The sequence below is a fragment of the Rhagoletis pomonella genome, unplaced genomic scaffold (assembly GCF_013731165.1).
Source record: "Rhagoletis pomonella isolate Grant_MI unplaced genomic scaffold, Rhpom_1.0 Rhpom_scaffold_00003, whole genome shotgun sequence".
NCBI classification, from domain to species: Eukaryota; Metazoa; Arthropoda; class Insecta; order Diptera; family Tephritidae; genus Rhagoletis; species Rhagoletis pomonella.
In genome coordinates this window covers 70,614,473-70,634,577 of record NW_023458557.1, presented here as the reverse complement: position 1 = coordinate 70,634,577, position 20,105 = coordinate 70,614,473, and the positions used below count along the sequence as shown (strand labels likewise).

At 38.6% G+C, this 20,105-nt stretch overlaps 2 protein-coding genes across 4 annotated transcripts in view; one reads left to right on the top strand and one right to left on the bottom strand.

Annotated features, from left to right (window-relative positions):
- Window positions 1–2,109, bottom strand: part of LOC118735434 — a 107,817-nt gene extending 105,708 nt beyond the window's left edge. For 2 of the 3 annotated variants that reach the window (XM_036465178.1, XM_036465174.1), the window contains exon 1: window positions 1,689–2,109. The gene's annotated coding sequence lies outside the window, so the exon portion shown is untranslated. The remainder of the gene's footprint in view (window positions 1–1,688) is intronic. The other variant, XM_036465176.1, reaches the window with a different exon arrangement.
- Window positions 2,110–19,581: 17,472 nt separating this feature from the next.
- LOC118735433 overlaps window positions 19,582–20,105 on the top strand; it is a gene marked incomplete in the record, with an annotated part of 1,747 nt that continues 1,223 nt past the window's right edge. The window contains 2 exon segments of the mRNA XM_036465173.1: window positions 19,582–20,010; window positions 20,076–20,105. Coding sequence (XP_036321066.1) covers window positions 19,915–20,010; window positions 20,076–20,105 — 126 coding nt within the window.

The window sequence follows — 20,105 nt, the reverse complement described above, 5'->3', positions numbered from 1 at the left end:
TTTAAAGAAATGGCGTGTCGTCTATTTCCGCTGTAGCGAACGTAGTACATAGGGCGACATCTAGATGTCATCTACCTCGCCCTATTCACTACAGATGTCGCCCTATGCACTAGACTTTTTTATAGGAACTTTGCAAAGCAAAGGTTTTATGGTGTCGGACACACAACATTGAAAGTTTCTGGATCCACAACATTGAAAGTTTCTGGAGCCACAACATTGCAAGTTGATAAAAGCGTTGTAATGTAATAATAAAATGTTTTTTTTGTTCCCGTACTTTTTGTTGTTACTCACTTTTTACTCTCACTTCAGAGAGTAATTTTGCTGTTTGACAGTTTTACAGGACTTTTCACGAAAAGTATTGGATCAGAGTTTATGTGAGCATGAGGATTTTTGACAGTTCCTTGACGCTTGACGCTCCAATAATGACAGTTACATACTATGGTAGACATGTTTGGAATCTTGGTGAGGAGTTTCCTAAGCCTAAGGTACAGTCACCTGTTTTCAACTGCATTTTTTATGCCTGAAATTATTCATAATAAGGATACCAGCTGATTTGGCAGTGAAATCGATTTTTGACAAAAATTTTCACCGTTAACCACATAATGAGGTATAGACGAACAAACTGCTTATGAATCGGCGTTTATCAGCTTAAAGGGAGCTACATACATTAATATTGGCACAATTGGTACACAGTAATCTAAGAACAAAGGGGACAGGAGATGAATTGAATGCATACGAATGTAATTTTAAAACTGGACCCGCACGCTTGCCGCGCAACGCATTTTATTCTTGCGTATACATACATATGTATGTATGAATATGTATATGCGTGCCTTTCAAGATTCATTAAACTTTCAATACGTCATTTGTTGGTCGATTCTGGGACAACGTAATGAGTGGATGCAGGCAAATTTTGGATACGTTGTTACAAAAACATACTCGTACGTACATTTGTACATACATTCATATCAGCAAGAAACCAGAAAGATATCTACTGGCAACAAAGTTGACGTTTGCTTTCGCGGCAGCCTCAGCAATTCTGTTCCCTGTATGGTACAAACAATGGTGGATATGATGACAGAAATTATGTTGGTGGATGGCCGGTGGTGCCTGTTTTGCGTTGCTGCGATGCAGTGGGGGTCGCGGCGCAGCCGAGCAAAAGAGTACAAATTCGGTATCGGCGTACATATGTATACTTGTAGGTGGTCGACGCGACGTGGTGGCGGTGGAAAACAAGTACTAAAACACGTTTAAGTACCATACATACATACTGCACATACATACATATGAATGTATCGGTGAATATATGGATAAAAGTACATATGTATGAATGTACATAATTCGCTGCTGCTGCTGCTGCTGCTGGTGCTCTACAACCTTAATATGCTATACATATAGATATGTACTTATTACATACATATATATACATATATATTCTTTTTATGTTTATTATGCATATACATATGTGTGTACGTACGTAAAATGCATGACTGCAATTTTGTTTTGCTCTACATAATGCTACTCGTTACACTTTTTTACCCTTTTATTTGTACTTCCACCATTCTATGCCTTATTATTTTCTATTAGATACATTGCATTGCATTTAGCTCATTCAATAAATCGGGAACATTTTACATTTTTTTTTTTTTACTTTTACCAATATGTATGCATACATAAATACTTCTTACTTTGCAATATACATACGTAGCTGCTTCTTCCGTTGCTTTTTAGTCTCACTAAATTTAGTTGATTGACCTCTTATGTAGGTAAGTAATATTTGTTTGTATTTACTTTTTATTACTTTTCTTTCTTTTTTATGTTTTATGTATATCTCAATTTTCATTAACAGCACTTGGTTTTTTGCGGATTGAAAGCATTTGGATACGTATATTTTTGCAAGGTAACTATTTATGTGTATAAATGTGTATCTGTGACACTTTTATGTAAAAAACACTTCTTCTGCGCTTGTTCTTTTATATTGGTTTGTTGTTATTGCTTTGTACACATCCGTTTCCGCACTCTTGCCTCATAAAATTTGTTTTATTCACTACAGAACGCGTACACGAAACAACCGTAGCCAGCACTTTGCAACACTAAACTGAAAACAGCAGATGGCTAAACACTGCTGCAAATGTCCAATTAGATCGTCAACGTAATAGAATATTGTTTTTTTTTTTTAACATATAAAGCACCCTGTGCTGTCAATATTTTTCAAGTTATACTGTGGCTATACTATTGGGCATGTGTAACATTCATGAAAATTATATGTACGGTGACCATAAATATGGATTCAAAATGAAGGACAATTTTTCAAAAATATGCCTACATATATTTACGTAGTATAAAAATATCAAAAGAGTATTTATGATTCTAAATTCTTAATACATTTTAAACTTTAAAAATGAATCACGTTTTCTTCATTGATATTAATCTTTTTTACATGAATATTTATAAAAGTATAGTAAAACATATTATAATTACAATAGCTTACACAAGAAGTGGAAATCTTTAAAAGATTATTTTATATGCAAATTTTGAGTCGATCAAACCGAAAACAATACGAAAAATGACACTGAAGAGGGCACAACGCCGAAACCGGTTTGTCTCCAAACCAAATTTGACGAGGGATGACGGAAAATCGTTCCACAATACATCATACTCCTACCCTGTCGGAAACACAAACAACCAAAAAGAAAACAATACCCTTCTTTTTTTGTTTTTTTGGTACTTTTCGCAGTTATTTGTCAAAAATCGACGTCATGAATCGACGTAAACGACGAGTTACAAAGTGCCCTTTACAAAAATATATAATTTGTGCAGATTGCGCTCCGTAGCATCTACATTTCTAATCCGATTTTCATTATCTTTGGCTCAAAGTTTACTGTAATAATATATCTTCTTTATCGATTTTTTTAAATAATGAATAAAATAATCAAATGAAACTGCGTATTTGATTGAAAATCTCACTTTTTTCGCCTGTAGCACTACTAATTTTCATTGAAGTCGCCACAAGGTATATATTTTGGTAAGAGGCACATCAATACCCTTCGAGCTGTAAGTCGCTTACGTTAATTTGGAGATTTTTTCATGAGATATTGAAGAAAAGCTACGAAAAGTACCAAAAAACACTTTTTTGAAAAAATCCATTCATTGTCCGATAATTGTAAAATAACGAATAAAATGCGGGACAAATGCAGGACACTTGGAAAAAATCAGTACATTTTCAGGTTTGAAAAATTACGCAGGACCGACCTTTGAAAAACAGTACGATCCTGCAAAAAACAGAACGGATGGTCACCGTAATTATATGTGACAAACATTAGGGAAACTCTATAAAATGCATTCATCAATCATATTCGTATACAAGACCGATGGAATGCAAGATTGCGCTGATTGATGTGAAATTTGGAGTATGACGTCACATGGCAGGTTCGCCGGAGAAAACTGAGAGAGATATGTCAGTATGTAGATGTTTTGTAAACATTTATTACACAGGCAATAAACAAAATCTGCTATGACGTTACACTTCTGTCAAAATTTTCAAGAGAGAGTTAGCGGTATCACAATCACATGATTCGTATACATACTGTATACAGTGGTGGTCAAAACATATGGAACTGAAACGAATATTTTACAAAGGATGGCATATCTATATATATAAAATAATAGGCGTTTTCTTTGTTCGGAGTTAACTCAAAAACTACTGCATAGATTTAAGTGAAATTTTCAGAGGCTATACCTTGCATATAAGGTCCTAGTATAGGCTACCAGAAAACTCGGTAGGTGACGCTGGGGTCGAGTTAATTATAAAAATCGTATTTATGAACCGATTTCTTTTAAATTCAAAATGTATGCTACCAGCATGAAGGCAACCATGTTTCCCAAAAATAGACCCGACAGATGGCGCGGAAGTCGAGTTATTTATAAAAGTCGTATTCATAAACCGATTTCTTTCAAATTCAAAAGGTATAGTTTCAGCATAATGGAAAATCGTTTACCAAAAAACGGAGCCGCTAGGTGGTGCGGGAGGCGAGTTATTTATAAAAGTTGTATTGATGAACCGATTTCGTAAGCATGATGAAAAAAGCACTTGCGAACAAGTAATTTTTAGCAAAAAAAAACCGACTTAAAAAAAAATATATATATCTATATATTTCATACCAAATTAGTATGGGACCACCTCTGAGACACTGAGAATTATTGAAATCGGTTGACGTGGTGCAAAATTATGCGGTAACATACATAAAAAAAAAAACAAAAAAAAAAATATTCCGACGAACTGATAACCTCCTCCTTTTTTGGAAGTCGGTTAATAAAGCAATTTGAGTTAACAAGAGCTCAGGGCGAACTTCATTAAGAACAGCCATGGCGACCTAGTGACTGATGTCTATAAAATGGCTATAAAATAGGCCACACTCTGGCTTATCGAATCTTCTCTTAACCTGCCTTCAGTAACCATATCCTCCGAGAGCCAAGCAGCTATCAAGTCACTGGATTGCTGCAAGATTTCGGCTATAACTGCGATAGAATGTAGGAAAGTCCTTAACGATTTAGCCTCAAAATCTATTACTCACATCGAGTGAGTGCCAGGCCACAGAGACAATAAAGGACGAGCTTGCCAGGAAAGGAACCACTCTGTATGACGTCAACTCCTCTCATGTAGCGGGCATACCGTTATCTACCTGTAAGGCATGGCTCAGGACATACTTCGTTGAGAAGGCAAACCAAAGATGGTCAGTAGAACCTACATGTGGGACGACTCGACAAATCTGGCCCAGCCTCGACAAGAAAACATCCGACGCACTCATTTGGTTAGAACGCCCTCTACTAAGGCTGGTGACCGGTATCTTTACGGGCCACTGCTTAGTGGGAAGGCATGTTAGCAGAATGGGTTTGTTGCCGGCCAAATTGCAAAACTTTAGCAAAAAAATATAAATTTTTTTAAGTCAATAAATAATGTATACAAAGGGTAATAAAGTGGTAATTTCAAATTCTGAAGGCGGTGTGTATTGCTTAATGGTGTTTTTCGCTCTACTGTAAAATTTTTCTAAATGGAGTTAGCAGCTTTTACCGCGGCGGTAACGATATGTTTTTGGGTTGAACCTTCACATTTTGGTGTTACTGAATTGGTCTTCAATCACGGATATTTGATCAATTCTGCATACATTGATATCATGAAGAACTACAGCGCTGGCCATAAGTGTACTCATATTAGGCAACATATCATTTACTAAATTTTTCATACCACTCAATAGGGTCCAGTCAAATTGTCCTTGCATATATGGTCCTATTATAGGCTACTAGAAAACACGCTGGTGGCGCTGTAGTAGAGTTACTTATAAAAGTCGTATTTATTAACAGATTTCGTTCAAATTCCCAGCTATCCCTTTGCTAAAAATGGACCGCTGGAGTTTAGGTATTTAGAAAATCCGTATTTTTTATAAAATCTGATTGGAATTCATAATTCGTATTCATTTCATGACAAGCAAAGGTTTTGAACAAAAGGGACCCAATGGATGACGCGGCACCCGAAATATATAGAAACCCCCCGGGGTTTGTTCTGCTTTGGCCCTATGTTTATCTTACACGAATTTACTCTTCAGATGGCTAAATCAAGGATGCATTTAAGTATGCATGTAAAGACCGTAAGACTGCGTAAGCGTGATCTTGCATCTACCTCCGATTGACGAAGTTGCTCGAGGCGGCCGTTATTACAGCAGTAAAACTCAAAGAAACCAATTCATAAATATTAAGACGAATTGTAAAAGTGGCGAATTGACAAAGAAAGATTCGACCACATCTGTCCAAGAAGGAAAACGATAGCTATATCAATGGCTTCATTTGAACGAAATTTAAGAGATCACACGGTACGGGAAAACTTTTCATCCTGTGGGAAAGCGTGGCCCTCCTATAATTCAAAACGCTCGGAACATCGGACCAATGCTGAAGTTGCAAGATCATAGAAGAATATTACGCACGCTTGGCAGAGATCTCACAGGTGGAAATAATACCATCGAAAGGGATTGGTATTCCATATGGAATCACAGCGCTACTATTCTTGGCATATGTGTGAGGAGGATTTCGCTCTTTAGTCGTTTAAATTTAAACTAAAAATGTTTACTTTACAGACCGATTTTGCTTTTAAACGCTATTTTTGAATTGGCCAACGCAAAAGATCTTATTAGGCGCCGCGAAGCAAGCGGACATTTGATAATTTGGTTAAGTTTAATAGCTTATTAGAGATTAATAGATTATTTCTATAAAAGGAAAATATTCCGATGAATCGATAACCTCTTCCTTTTTTTTGAAGTCGGTTAAAATACATTTTCATCAAAAGAGTTAACGTAGTTAATAACTTATTGGTGGAAACATATGGGGCAAAAATTAAAATGATAATATTGAATTTTCTGAAATAATATTTAGTTGCAAATCCGTTATTATCAATCACAGCTTTTTATTGGCGAGGCATTTACGCTATTAGATTATGAAAGCATCTCAAAATAACAGATTTTAATGTGTCATCTAAACCTCTGAAGATTTTTTCAGGTTTTCGGTGCGAAAAAAGAATGATTGTGGAATCTGGTTTAACCATATTACCATATTTTAGGGCTGCCATAAGCCTAAGCCTATCGAGCACTTATCATCCAAATAAAGGACACTTATCATCCAAATTAAAAACGAAGTTACAAGTGAATATGGTGCCAATATATTCCTTATAAGTACAGTTACTTTGGTTCTACCGTTGCATTATTCTAAAGTAATTTCTGATATTAGCTTTTACACTTTTGAATGTAAACAAAATCTCTATCAGCTGTTCGTCTAACTTGCAAGTTTCTGCAAATTTTCTGTTCGCGTACTACTGTACTATGCTGGATATTTTTCTCTTATGAGAGAACAGATAACATTTCGCCGGAATTTTGCTGTTAGATGTTTTTTACTAGAGATTTTAAACGAACGTACCTATTATACGCTGAACCAAAGGTACAATGGTTTTTTCAACCAAGTTATTGTTTGATTTTTTCATGGTAAATACATGTATTGTAAGAAATGTGATTCAAGTTGAACATTTGAATACAAATTGGAAGTCTGGTTGTAGCTGAACGTGCGGAGATGATTGTTGTTATTTGTTGGCTTCCAGCAGGTTCGTGTTCGAATGTATTCAGCGGCAACACATAAGTTTAAAATATTTATTGTTTTTTCTGTTTTGGTTTTTCTTATTTAAGAAAAAGCATCTGTGAAGTGCAGAACCAAATCAAACGAAAAAGAAAATTGATTCAAGTAGAAAATTTGAAAACACATTTATATTCAGAAGATGCGGGTTCAAATCCCATCAGAAGCAACGGATTATACAAATTTTGGTTTTGAATCTCGGAATTATGACAAAGCATCTGTGAAGTGCAGAGCGAGATTATCGTATTTAAACGAAAAAGTCGTCAACCAAAACTTTGGTTATTGTAAACAAAATTGTGGTTAATATTATCAAGTAAATTTTGAAAATATCAACCAAGGCATCTATTTATATATATAATATGCGAACGCAATTTTTGTTCAGGATAAAAGATCTGTACCGTTCGCCCGATTTTCAAAAATGAGATGTCAAATTAAAGCGCTTGGTCTATAGATGTGCAAATTGGTTTTAGTTTTTCGAAAAGAGTTTCCAAATTAAATTCGATTATTCGCGGATTCGATTAAGGTGCGGATGTTCAATAAGGTTTTACTTTTTCGAAAAGAGTTGCCACCAGTTAAGAAATTAGGCTCAAATTATTTAATAAGTTAAAGCAATTGTTACAATATGGGTATCAACCGAAATGGTTTTTCAGAGGCTTTATATCTTAACTACCCTAGTGCTTGTCACGTATTTAAAAAATTTTATTCAATTTAGTTAAAGGAATTCGGTAAGTAAATCAGGTATTACCATATGGGTGTCAGACAAAAGAGGTTTAAGAAGGTAGTAGTTTGGAAATATTTTGAAGAGGGTTGCCACATATTTGAGAAGTTGAATGAAATTATTTTGTACCCAATTTATATGAAATATTAAAAACGAATGTCAAATGAAAGAGTTTTAAGAAATATTTAGTTTGACAATTTAGAATATTTTTGATGTGTTTAAGGGTTGCTCCAAATTTCAACTTAATTCGTCAGTTACTTGAAATATTTATAACAATATTTATATCAATCACGATAAAAAAATTTTAGTTTGAAAATACTTTTAAAGGGGGTGCCACCTGTTTGAAATACCATTTTTTTGTACTTGTACACAAGCTACATAAATGAAATATCGAAATATTAGTGTCAAACGAAAGATTTTTAAGAAAACTTTATGCTGATGATATTTTTAATTAGGGTTGCCATCTATTTTTATTTTTAGGACATCACAAATGTAACGTTATTTAGAATTTCCAAAATGAGAAGTCAAATTAAAGAACTCGGATTCTACATAGATGTGCAATAACGTTTTATTCTTTGTAGTTAGAACTTTTTGGAGATGCAGGGAGATTTGTAATTTGATGAAATGAAAACTGACACCTTGCGAGACCTCTCATCACTCAGAAATGGTGTAGATGAATCATTAACAATATTTGTTTGAATAAAGTTTCACCTGTTTAAAAAGTTAAATAGAATTTTGGCGTTTTAACGGCATGCGGGTTTAAATACTAGTTAGTATTAACCAAAAATCACTTTGATTCCTTTTCAAGTTTGAATTTGGCAATATTAATCAATTTTTGGTTGATTTCTTTTTCTCAGTGTAAGCAACACTAAAACTCTAACACACTTACCCAATAAGGGCTGAAAAAAGTGTTTCGCTGCATGCCTCCTAGGAAGTGTATTCCTATTTACAATTTACGCGAATGTATGTACTTAAGTATTTTGTATATTTAGCAATACAAATGAAACTCAATAAATATTTTATGTCTCACTAAATCGTATTTGACATGAACCTGAAATAAAAAAGAAGTTATCCAAAAGCAAAAGCGTAACACCTTCAATTTGTGACACTCCATACAAAAAAGAAAGGAGAAGGAATTACTTTCGGGGTCAGTTTTTCAGTCCTAGTTTAAAATTATAGGCGGCATACACAGTACGTCTGACTCGTCAGTCGGTTTGGATGTGTTTGTGAAAATATATATGTGTTAGTTACACCAACATGACTCCCGTCATGACTCTGAATGATTCAACTGTATTCGAAGCGAGTCAACACGTAAACCACGGCCGTGCACTGAAAAACTGGCCCTCAGAAAGGCATTTTGAGAGAAATTTTAACTCCTGATATTATCTGCTGGGTAATTGTATGACACCTCAGCCGTGTACCTGACCAGCAACTTGCACTTTTTGGCATTTGCATGAAGATAAAAAAGACTAAAAAAGAAGGTAATCTCACCAGATATTGCGCAATATGTTAAGGCAGTGTCCCACGACTGAGCAATTTCCCAAAATTTGATGCAAATCGTATCGCTAAAAATTAAGTTCGTGTTTGCATTGACCTTCATTAAAAACAAAGAACAAATTGTCTAAAACCAAGACAAATCGTGAAAAACCAAGTCGTCTGGCAGCCCTACCATAGTATAACATTTTTTTTTTAATGTTATTATTATTTTTCTTTTGTTTGGATATATTATTATTCAAGATATAGGGTCCCATTCAGAAATACTCCACAAACTTTGCGGTTTGCGTTCTTTGCAAATTGGATGCGCTTTGAATCTTTTTACCTATTTACAAGTTTCCCAAATCTCGGCACGAATTAAGAAGGTTTTTTTTCGTAAGCACAAATTTACGAACTTGTGCAGAAATCTTGGGCCGTATGCATAAAAACTAAGCCATGCTTTTTCATGAAATTTTATACCTTTCACTTAAATTTATTTGAAAAATTGAGTAAAAGGTCTGAAATTTTAAGAATAGGCATTTGCTTAGGTTTTATGCATGTCTTTTTTAATGCGGAAAAGTAAAGGTAACTACGAACAGGTGTGACGTTATAAATTTTCAATCGCTTATGATTTCGTTGTATTATAACCATTCGATCGCTAGCGATTACGAAGGCGTAATAGCTTATAGCGATAGAGGAATGTTCATCGCATTTCGCGATGCGAATTTGTTAGGTCATAAACGTAGCCTCATGCAGTGTTGCAGCTGTTTGGGTTGGCTTTGCGAAACTCTAGTTCAGCATTTTAAAAGAAAACAAACTCCTCTGAAATTTGTCCTTCTATTTTCTTCGTTATTATTGTTTTTATAGCGGCACTACTAAGCAGTGCTTAAATCGGTTAGCTTATCAATCACTGACGTCAAGCTTAAGTAACGGTAGGTCCAAGAAACGTGCTGTTTCGATGTGATCAGATCAAAAGGAGTGACATGAAAGATGAGTAGGTTTGAGGAGCAAGTGAAATAGTGGTTGGTATCATGAGGGGAACCTTCACAAGTTGGATATTATTTTGATATGTGGGGGTCGGTCTAGATTAGCATGAGTCCAGTCTGCTACAGTATCCAGATCACAGTTATGCCAGAGTTATGCGGATCTTTTTAAATAGCTTCGTCTACGATAGGTGGTGGTGCAACTCCAATTACGACGTTCAATTGGTAATACACTCTTTTTAGATGTCGTCGGCGACTTGTCTGCATTTTGTCCAACTGTCCATTGAAATGCCTTATGATGTGTCTGGAGAGTGGCTCTGCCTTTAACAAGTGGCTCTGATGATGCGAACAGGAATTGCCTTTCCATGCAGATCTAGTCTCCGTTGAGCTAAGTTGCCCTTTTTTTTTTTTTTTTTTTTTTTTCCTATAACGTAGCCAAAAACGTAAATGCTGCTTGCGAGCGAATTAAGGACCATAATACGGCTATGTACTTTGTTTAGCAATTTCGATTGCGTGCGTGAAGACTGCACCAATAGCAACCTCTAAAATTTTACGTTTATTCGCCGTCAAAATTGGAGTCCGATCGAGTTGGATGCCTAATTGCAACTAGACCTCTTTCGTTCATGTTGGAAAAAAGTGCATGGTTGATTTCGTTGTGGAGATTCTTGAAGATGTGGAAGTTAAAGAGTAGCGAATATAGAAACACACCCTGCAGCTGCCCACAATCGACTATCTGCTCAGCCAATAGGTTCCCCCTACGATCTTTGGCCAGGCTTGAGCGCGTTAAAATCACCTACTAGCATTCGATTTTCACCGCAATTTTATCAGGGTGATATCCTGTATGTGTAATATTTCGAGCTCGACATCGCCTGACGGGACAGTTATGCCCTGACATTCAAGGGTGGTGTCCCATGTCTTCTTCGTTTAGATGATACTGCACAATGTGGTGCAGAATGAACGCCAGGACTGCGCCATTATCTCGTTGGCGATCTTTACGGAGCTCTTTGTAGGCGGCGCAACCCAACTGTGTTGATTTTATGTGCAACTTCGTCTCTTGGATCACAGCTATCAATATGCCGTGCCGACACACGAAGACTGCTATCTCTTCAATCAACTGTGCCTTAGACGGTCCCAAGCCCGGTTTGAGAAAACAGGAGGGAAGACAGGGGGCTTTGGTATTTCCAGGGTACGGGCTTGACAACCCCGTCTACCCCAGTTAAAGGCTACCAGTCCTGAGTCGGTGGAGGTTCAACTGGAAGAAGTCTACGGCTTTCGAGAGTCATACCAAAGACTTTAAAAATGGTGCCACGGGGAACAGATGCCCCCGGAGTGTTTTCGTCGGCGAGACGAGCAAAACTGGTGACACAAACAAGGCTTGCAAGGCAGGCAAGGCAAACACTGGCATGGCTTACACGACTAGAAAATGGAGAAAATGGTGAAAATGGAGATAATGGAGAAAACAGTTGTAATTGGAGCAAAAGTGTGGTGGAAACCGCTGGAAATGGTGAAAAAGTTGTGCGCAAGTTGAGCAATTCGATCCGTTGCGAAAGCTGAGCCGTGTCACCGCTCCTGGATGTGGAGGGTGCCCACGAGCGAGGCGAGTAGGACGTGTGAGATGAGCAAGACGGAGCAAGATGGTGAATGTGTGTCGAGCAACTCGATCGGTCGAAAGTTGAGCAAGTGGTGTCACCGCTCCTGGATGTGGAGGGTGCCCACGAGCGAGGCGATTAGACCTGTGAGACGAGCAAGACGGAGTATGAATGTGGAGTGAAGTAGTCGTGTAAGTCGTTCTAGTGTGAGCTGAGTCAGTTAAGTAGGTCAGGGTGAGTTGAGCCAGTCCAGCAAATCTCGCCGGCGAGCATTACTCCGGTCTGTTCATGGGTACGGCCCCTTTGGGGAGTATCGTGGTGGCTGTGGTTTAATACCTAAATGCGGGTAGAACCAGCAATGGTTCAATGTGGAGTTGCATTGCAACCGGATGTCGTGATCCACAGATCGTCAGAGGTTTAGGTAGGCCTCGGCCCTACCAAGGTGGTAAGTGTGTCCACCACATACTGCCAATTGGTACTGAAGTGCTTGCAGTTCAGGGCAGTGATTAATGCAAAAAATTAATCCGTTGTGCCAAATGCGGGCACCGTGGTTAAAGCCGTTGGCAGGAAATCACGTAAAGCCTACATGAAATCTCTTCAATCTTGCTCTGGAGTCCATTTCAGTTCAGTTGTAGGAGTTTTGCATGTCTTGGGAGGCTGGTCGCAATACGGGGGGTCAGAGAGGTCTGGGGTCTACAGTCGGCCTGTTGCGCCCGCCGCAGTTGCTGTTTCTGCCTGGTGGAGTGTGGCTGCAGTGATTTCGGCGGCTGTGCTCTGCAACAGGGGGTGCGGTAGTTTGATGTCCACTCGCGTGTGGAGCGCAGGCCAGAGCATACGCGGTTTTCCACTCATCTTTATCTCTGGTGTTTCTGACTGCAAGATCAAATCATTTCCGCGATTGGGAGATTGAGTTTGCTGCTTGAGGAAAATGTTTGCGAAAGCTCTTAGATTTTGGTGCGAATACAGCTTTTCTACTTGGAAAAATCCATAAAGGCCATAATGCCTTTAAGATTTTCCTGTTGGAAAAAAAAATTGAGTTGAGTGGTATAATTCACTAAGATCCATAACCGAACTACGCACCGACTTAGTCCTCTCCAGCAGTTCAGCACTACGGCAGTACCTAACACCATTAAAACCCATCAAGAAGTCATGGTTTTAACCGCAACCGTACTCAGGTGCATGCATTTTGATATTACACATGATTTTTTAAAAATTGCTTCTTTAAATATATTATTTTTTTCTTTTGTTTTTTGTTTTTGCTTTTTTGTTCATAGGAGAGCAAAATGCTTTATGCACTGGTCAGGGGCGCTAGTCTCTGTACTACCTTCCTCGAGTGTGGGACTCCTACCGAAGCGTGTTGGGCTACCCACTAAAACCCAAACTCCCACCGCCCGCGCAAGAATCCCGCATTTACACCGCAGTTCTGCATGTCTTCAGATGCAGGAGCGTACTGCTAGAGCCTCCGGGCTGCTCTTTTGTAGGGGCGTTTCATTCGGGTGTCCTCAGTAGACATCCGTCCTCTCGTTTGCAGCGGAGTACGAATTTCACATATCTCGCAACTGCTTCCCATTTGTCTGCACTGGAGATCATTACCCCAATTATGTTGTTCGGAGTTATGTCTCCGTATCTTTCTTCCAACATTCTGCGCGTAATCAAGAAGTTTTCGCAAGTGAAGAATGTGTGGTGCACGTTTCTGCGACGTTTCCACAGTAGTGACAGAACGGTGAGTCCACCCTTCCCATTCTAGGAAGCTATTCTCGGAAGTAACCATGACCGGTGAGGAATTTCGTCAGGTAGAAATCGACTTCCGCATGCGGTCTGTTCAACCATGTTTGAAGGTCGGCTATCAGGGTGTGCGTCCATCGACCTTTTGTGCTCGCGTTCCAGTTTTGTTGCCACTGCTGGATTAGTTGCTCGCGCGCCCTTTCCGCGGCAGCTGCTCGACCTAGCTCGGCACTGAGATTGCAAATCTTTTTTCGCTCGTAAGCAAGTAGCTCAATTGGTATGACGCCAGAAATAACTAGAACCGCGTCCGCGGACACTGTACGGTATGCAGAAGCATTGCGTAGTGCCCCTCTGCGCTGGACCGAAGACATTTGAATCCGGTATTTTTTTGGCTTTCAATGCGTCGGCCCATATTTCTGCCCCGTACAGGAGCATCGACTGGACTGCTGTCATCAGAAGTTTCCTGCGGCATGGCTTCGGGCCGCCCACGTCGCCATCAGCCGGCTTAGAGCCACCGTGATCTGTGCAGCTTTTTCACATACTCCATGGATGTGTTCCCAGGATGTGAGTTTGCTGTCAAGCTTCACCCCTAGGTATTTTGTAGACCTAGAAGTTGTCACGAGTTGAGGTCCGACTATCATATTTATAATTGTTGGGATCCGTTTCCTGGTGAGGAGCACGATCTCTGTTTTGGCTGTAGCCAATTGCTTACCGTGATCGCTCATCCATCCACTGACGTTGCGCATGAACTGTGTTAGCTTAAGCTGTGCTAGCTGGAAGTGCGCAGCAGACTGTCATACGTGGCGTTCCAGAGGTCCCGGCCAAGTACAGACCCCTGTGCCGCTCCGTCGGTTATACGTCACTTTCTCTGACCTTGTGTTGTGTCATACAAAAGCCAACGGTCTCTGAGGTAGTCCCGGATCATATTGGTTTCTTCGGCCTTATGTACCATCTGCTGCAGACTGCAACTGGTGAACGCACCCAAGTGTTAGGAGAAGTACCATGTGAGGTAATAATCGACGATGTGGGCTCGTATACTAAGTTTATAGTGGCAGACATTGTGGATGGAGTCATCATTGGCGTGGATTTCTTACTTGGCCAAGGCATAAAGATTGACCTCCAGAGAATGATCCTGACAGGTCGTCACAGGAAAGTGCCACTTAGGGTTGATAACGACAGCCAGTACTGCAGCAGACGGTTATTCTTAGAGGAAGTATCGAAGATTCCACCAGAAACGGAAGCGGTTAGTTGGGCGGAGGTTGGCAGTGATAGAGACGGAGTGGTTTCGTCAGGAAAAGGAAGCGGTTCACCGATACAGGAAAAACGTGACGGTTCCGCCATCTCAGTGAAGAAGAGGTGGCAACAAGGAAGTGGTCATGGCGAGCCAGGCAGTGTTTCCGGCAGGAGGAAAGCCACTGAACCACGTTGCAATGGTGATACGCCGGTGGCCGGAAATGGAAGTGGCTGTTGAAGCAGTAGGCGCGCTTTGAAGTTTCCCGAAAAAGATGGTCGGCAAAGGCGAGCAGTTAAGCCGGAAGCCAAGGGTGAGATTATAAATGTCCAGTCAATGAAGTTAGCATCGGCGGAAGAGCGAGATACGAAAGGACGGCGGAGGCCTCAGCGTAAGGATCCAGATGTAGTAAAATGTGCTAACGGCAGTGCAGCACGAAGGCGGGAGTCTGGGTATCATGGACAGATGATGCGGCATAGATCTGGCGAAAAGGGTGCCCACGAGAAGAGACATGGTCTGGTCACCACCAGTGGCCGGCAGAAGCACGACCATCTGAGATGGTGCACTCCCGGAGATAAGCCGGAAGCAATGTCCAGTAACGCATGGTGGTTGTACATGTCGCAGCAGAAGAAAAGCTTCAACTCCAAGCAAACACGTGACTGGAAAGATTCGAAAATTGGCAAACGGCTGAAGGACGCAGTGCATCACATCCAGACAATGGAAGACCGAGGAGCAAGATGAAAGTGGTCCACTTGGAAAGACTTGCAGCGGTTGGAGCGGCAAGTATGTCTGATCGGGACGATCAGACTTAGGTGGAGGGCAGTGTGGCGAATACTGCGGCAACACAAAGCGAACGACGAGAAATAGGCAGAATGTTCGAGGAATGACGTAAATGTTGTTGGATGAACACTGCGAGCAGCGAGAGAAAGAGAATGAGCGATAAACTTCAGAATGATCTAGAGTTGCCATAAGTGCCAGCGCAGGTATATAAGGGCGCCGCCACAGCGAGGTGAGTTAGATACAAGTCAGCAAGCTACAAGTAAAGTGAGCAGAGAAGTGAGTTGCAAATAAGCAAGCTATAAGTTTAATTGTGTTAACAAATTAAGTTAAGCGTTGTTATTGCTTTAACAAGTACTGTAAAATGTGTTTACTGTATTAGCGAGTATTGTAAATTGTTTGTTGTACAATAAAGTTAATTGTACTACCATTTGGTCATCGTGAGCATTTATTTAACAATCCAACGATACGAGCCCGAGTATATTTGGGAAATTCGGACGAGGTTTCAAGGATAATCGTAATAATATGTTAACCTCATGATCCAACTACACAAGATCTGACAAGATGGACCAGAAGAAAAAAGTAATTTTCTGGATGACGTTTGTAATTTCGGCGCCATGTTATTTTCTGTGAAAAGTAAACAAAGAATATGAAAAAAAAGCATAAAGAAAAAATGCAAGCAATTTTGTAGTACATGTTTATGCTAACCACTTAATTATTTTTGTACGTGTTTTTGCAACCAATCACTGCGCACTTCATTTGAATTACATTTGCACAAAAAATAACTTAAAAATCACTGAAATAAACCACCGACAAAATACACATAAAGAAAGAAGCAAAACAGAAATAGTAAACTTCAAAATTACGAACGTCACACACTTAGTCAATTGCTATTACAAATGGCTGGTTCTCAACCGGTCAGATCTATTCTAATAGGTTCATGGTATTATACCATGTTCTGACCGACAACGAAAACATGTTTTCGTTGGTAAAACTGGTTTTCGACCTAAACTTGTGTTTTCGTCCATGTAAAATCTGTCAAACGAAAACTAGTTTTCGCTGAAAACCACTTGAAAACTCACGTTCCACTCATTCCAATCGGTGTCTGCACTAGTTTTTTTCGATTATTTATCGAAGGGGAAGTCATATTTTATCATCTTTAATACGCCATTTCGGATTTATTGTTAATTGGCTGGCAAAAGTACAATAAGAATGAAAGTAAGAGGTTGCTAATGAAAATAAAATGAGGGAAAAGCATTTTGGTTTTGTTTTTGTGTAGCAAAACTGTAATCAGATGATGTAAGAAATGTCAACGAAAACACTAACAGCCGGTGTGAACAGCCTTCAGCCCACAATCCCAAAACATGTTTTCAAAGTGTTTTCGTTGTCGGTCAGAACATGGTATTAGGGGCCAAGATACGAGTTAAACGACGTTTCCATGACAACCTAATCACGTAGTTCGCTCTTTCAAATACGAACGGCGAATCAGCCTGTTAACACGCCACATTCGTGATTCACTTTGCATCTCTGCTTCTTGTTCTTTTTGTGCTGAAGTTGCAAATTATAGCTGGAATAATTTTTACCAGCCAGAATTCGCAGGGAATATTCCAGTAAATGGTTGCATTTTTGTCGAGAATAATTTACATAAGCAGTTTCGTTAAATGTAAAAAAATATAAATGTGAGCGATTTGTTAATGAAAAAATTAAGTTAATATTTGTTTACTTAATACGAGCACCTGTCATAAATAATAATTTCGCCCAACTCATTACAACGTAATAAGCGAAACAAAAGCGACCATATATCGCACGTTTAATAATAATTGCGTAATAGAAGCAGTACGAATAGCAGGATTTACAGGAACAGCTGTTTTCGTCCTTAATAAACCTTATGTAAAGTGTCGTGCGGGAACAACTTCCTGTAAAAACCTGTAAATTCCTGCTATTCGTACTGCTTCTGGAACGCAACTAATATAACGAAGTATTTCAAAATTTCGAGTTTGTGAGATAACGCAATCAAAGTTTTATCAATTCATACAGTTGATATACAAAGCGACAGATGGAAAGACACATATCTTCGCCATATTTGGGAAGTTTGGTTATCTGTTAGACTGAACATATTTCAACCTAATATTTTTTTATAAATTAGTTAACATTAATTAGTATAAAAGTACTTTTAAACAGAAGTGTGATCTTTTAGCAACGTGTGCATGTAAAGGAAAGCGAACGCAATGTCTAAAATACGTTTGCAATAACCAAAAACATGCGAAAAAGCTCGGTGGTAATTCTCTAATCGTTTTCGAGTCGATGACGAAGTTAAATAACTACATTAGGATTCGATTCGAGAACGATTAGAGAAACCATGCAAAGTCAAAGAAATGTAAATAAGCAATATACAAAAAAAATTCAACGAAATTCCATAACAATTTTGGGCTTTTTAATTCGAATTCTTATTGATATTTTTACATGGACGTTGTTTTATAAATCTCACAGCCCCTTTTTTTCTCGTTATACATTTATCCATGTAGACCCATCAGCAAATCTTTCTTAAATGACAGTTTACTTGAAATTTTCCATTGTTGTCATTTAAACTAGAGGGTTTCGTATTTCATTTTTCTTCTACCTTAATTTGCTGCTTAGTCCCCTTTCAGACACGTCAAGTCTTGAAAGCAATTTTTTCGCCTTCTCTTTTGTGTTTTCTATTTGCTTCCACACGCGTCAACTTTAATTGAATTCAAGTCCTTAGTTCTTAAATGGGAAGCAACGAAAAGATCAAAAGAGACAAGAAAACTTGAAACGAATTGACGGTACGGAGGTATCTGTACTATTCCCTTGAAAGCAAGACTTGACGAGTCTGAAAGGGGACTTACAATGGCTTTGTTTCTTTTCTTTTCTAGCAGATAATTATCAGGAAGAAGAAGAAGGAGAAAATTGAAAGAATTACGCTCACTGAGAACGAAATAACGAAAAAGTAAAGAAACGCAAAACCAGCAGACACTAGCAAGTAATCAGCTGATCGGTGTATTTGACTAGTGAAAATATTTGGCGCGAATTTTTGTTTATCCATTTTGACAGTCATCCATTTTGACAGCCAAAAAAAGAAGAGCGTAAGAACGAGAGAGAGCTGCTAGCTTCTGCTAGTTTTATGGGTTAAGAAACGCTTTCCAGAAGAAATTTGTGATAATTAGTGATAATTATCTCTTAAGAAACAAAGTTAATGCTGTAGCAAGGATAGTATAAATAAGTTAACAACTTTAACTTAAACATTAAAAATAGCACATCATACACAAAAATCTTCATTTTGAAGATATTTTCAGTGTAAAATTTTGCTTTCTAAAAAATCGTCTTTTGAAGACTTTTCATAAAAAACAGCCCCAAAAATCTTCATTTTCAAGATAAATCTAGACTTATGGCAACGCTGGCCATGCCCTGCTTTCATATGCATATGCATATCATGAACGAAACACACAAAGTACTAAACAAACAAACAAAGTACTAGACAAAGTACTAAAACTATCGATAGTTATTTCATGTGACCAGACTATCGATACTATCCATCAGTTCATTTCACCATGGATACTATCGATAGTATCGTCGATAGTTTGACAGCTCTACCGATCAGCTGCTCGCTTCATGAACGAAACACACAAGATCACGTAAGAACAAGAGAGTCAAAAAAGTCGATTTTTTTTAGCGGGTTCTACGCCATCTTGTTTCACTGGAAAACGAGCGAAAAGTAAACAAAGCGAAGAAAACAACGAAGACCAAAATTAGCCAAAATTATTGTCAGCCACTTTAAACGCACAATTTAGGTAAAATGATGTAACAAAATGCTTTAAAATGTGTTGTCATGTTGAATTAACTCTTCTTTACTTGAATAAAAGTGTAAAATAGTGGTGATTGTGCTGTAAACAAACGCTCAGCTGACAAACCCGCTTTCGCAAACTTTTTTCTTAAAACCAGTTACAAATACAACGTCGCGTTCTTACGTTATCTTGTGTGTTTTTGGTTCATGTATGCATATGTTGCTTCAGTGCAAAACAGCTGTTTGGGGATTTGTGCTGCCATCTGTATAAAATGGATATAAAAAGATTGAGCAAAATCATGGTGCGAAACTATCTGTCAAATCATTTGACACTCATTTGAAAATTGTGGCAGTATTGTGAGCCCCTTTGTTATTTTGTATTTGCTAGCGCGCTGTTTCGTGATTTGTGCATTTAATAATTTTACATTTTAATTTTTGTCGAAAGCATGAAGAGAAGATTGCCACTGAGAAAGGTAAAAAAATGGACCCAGGATGAAATAAGTAAAATAATCGACTATATGATAGAAAATGGAAATATAGAAGTACGTATTTGCGCAATTTCTTTGTTAGCCGGGAATGTGTAATGGCAGATTGCGAAATTTTTCAGAAACCAACCGCACGAGCTTACTATGAAACA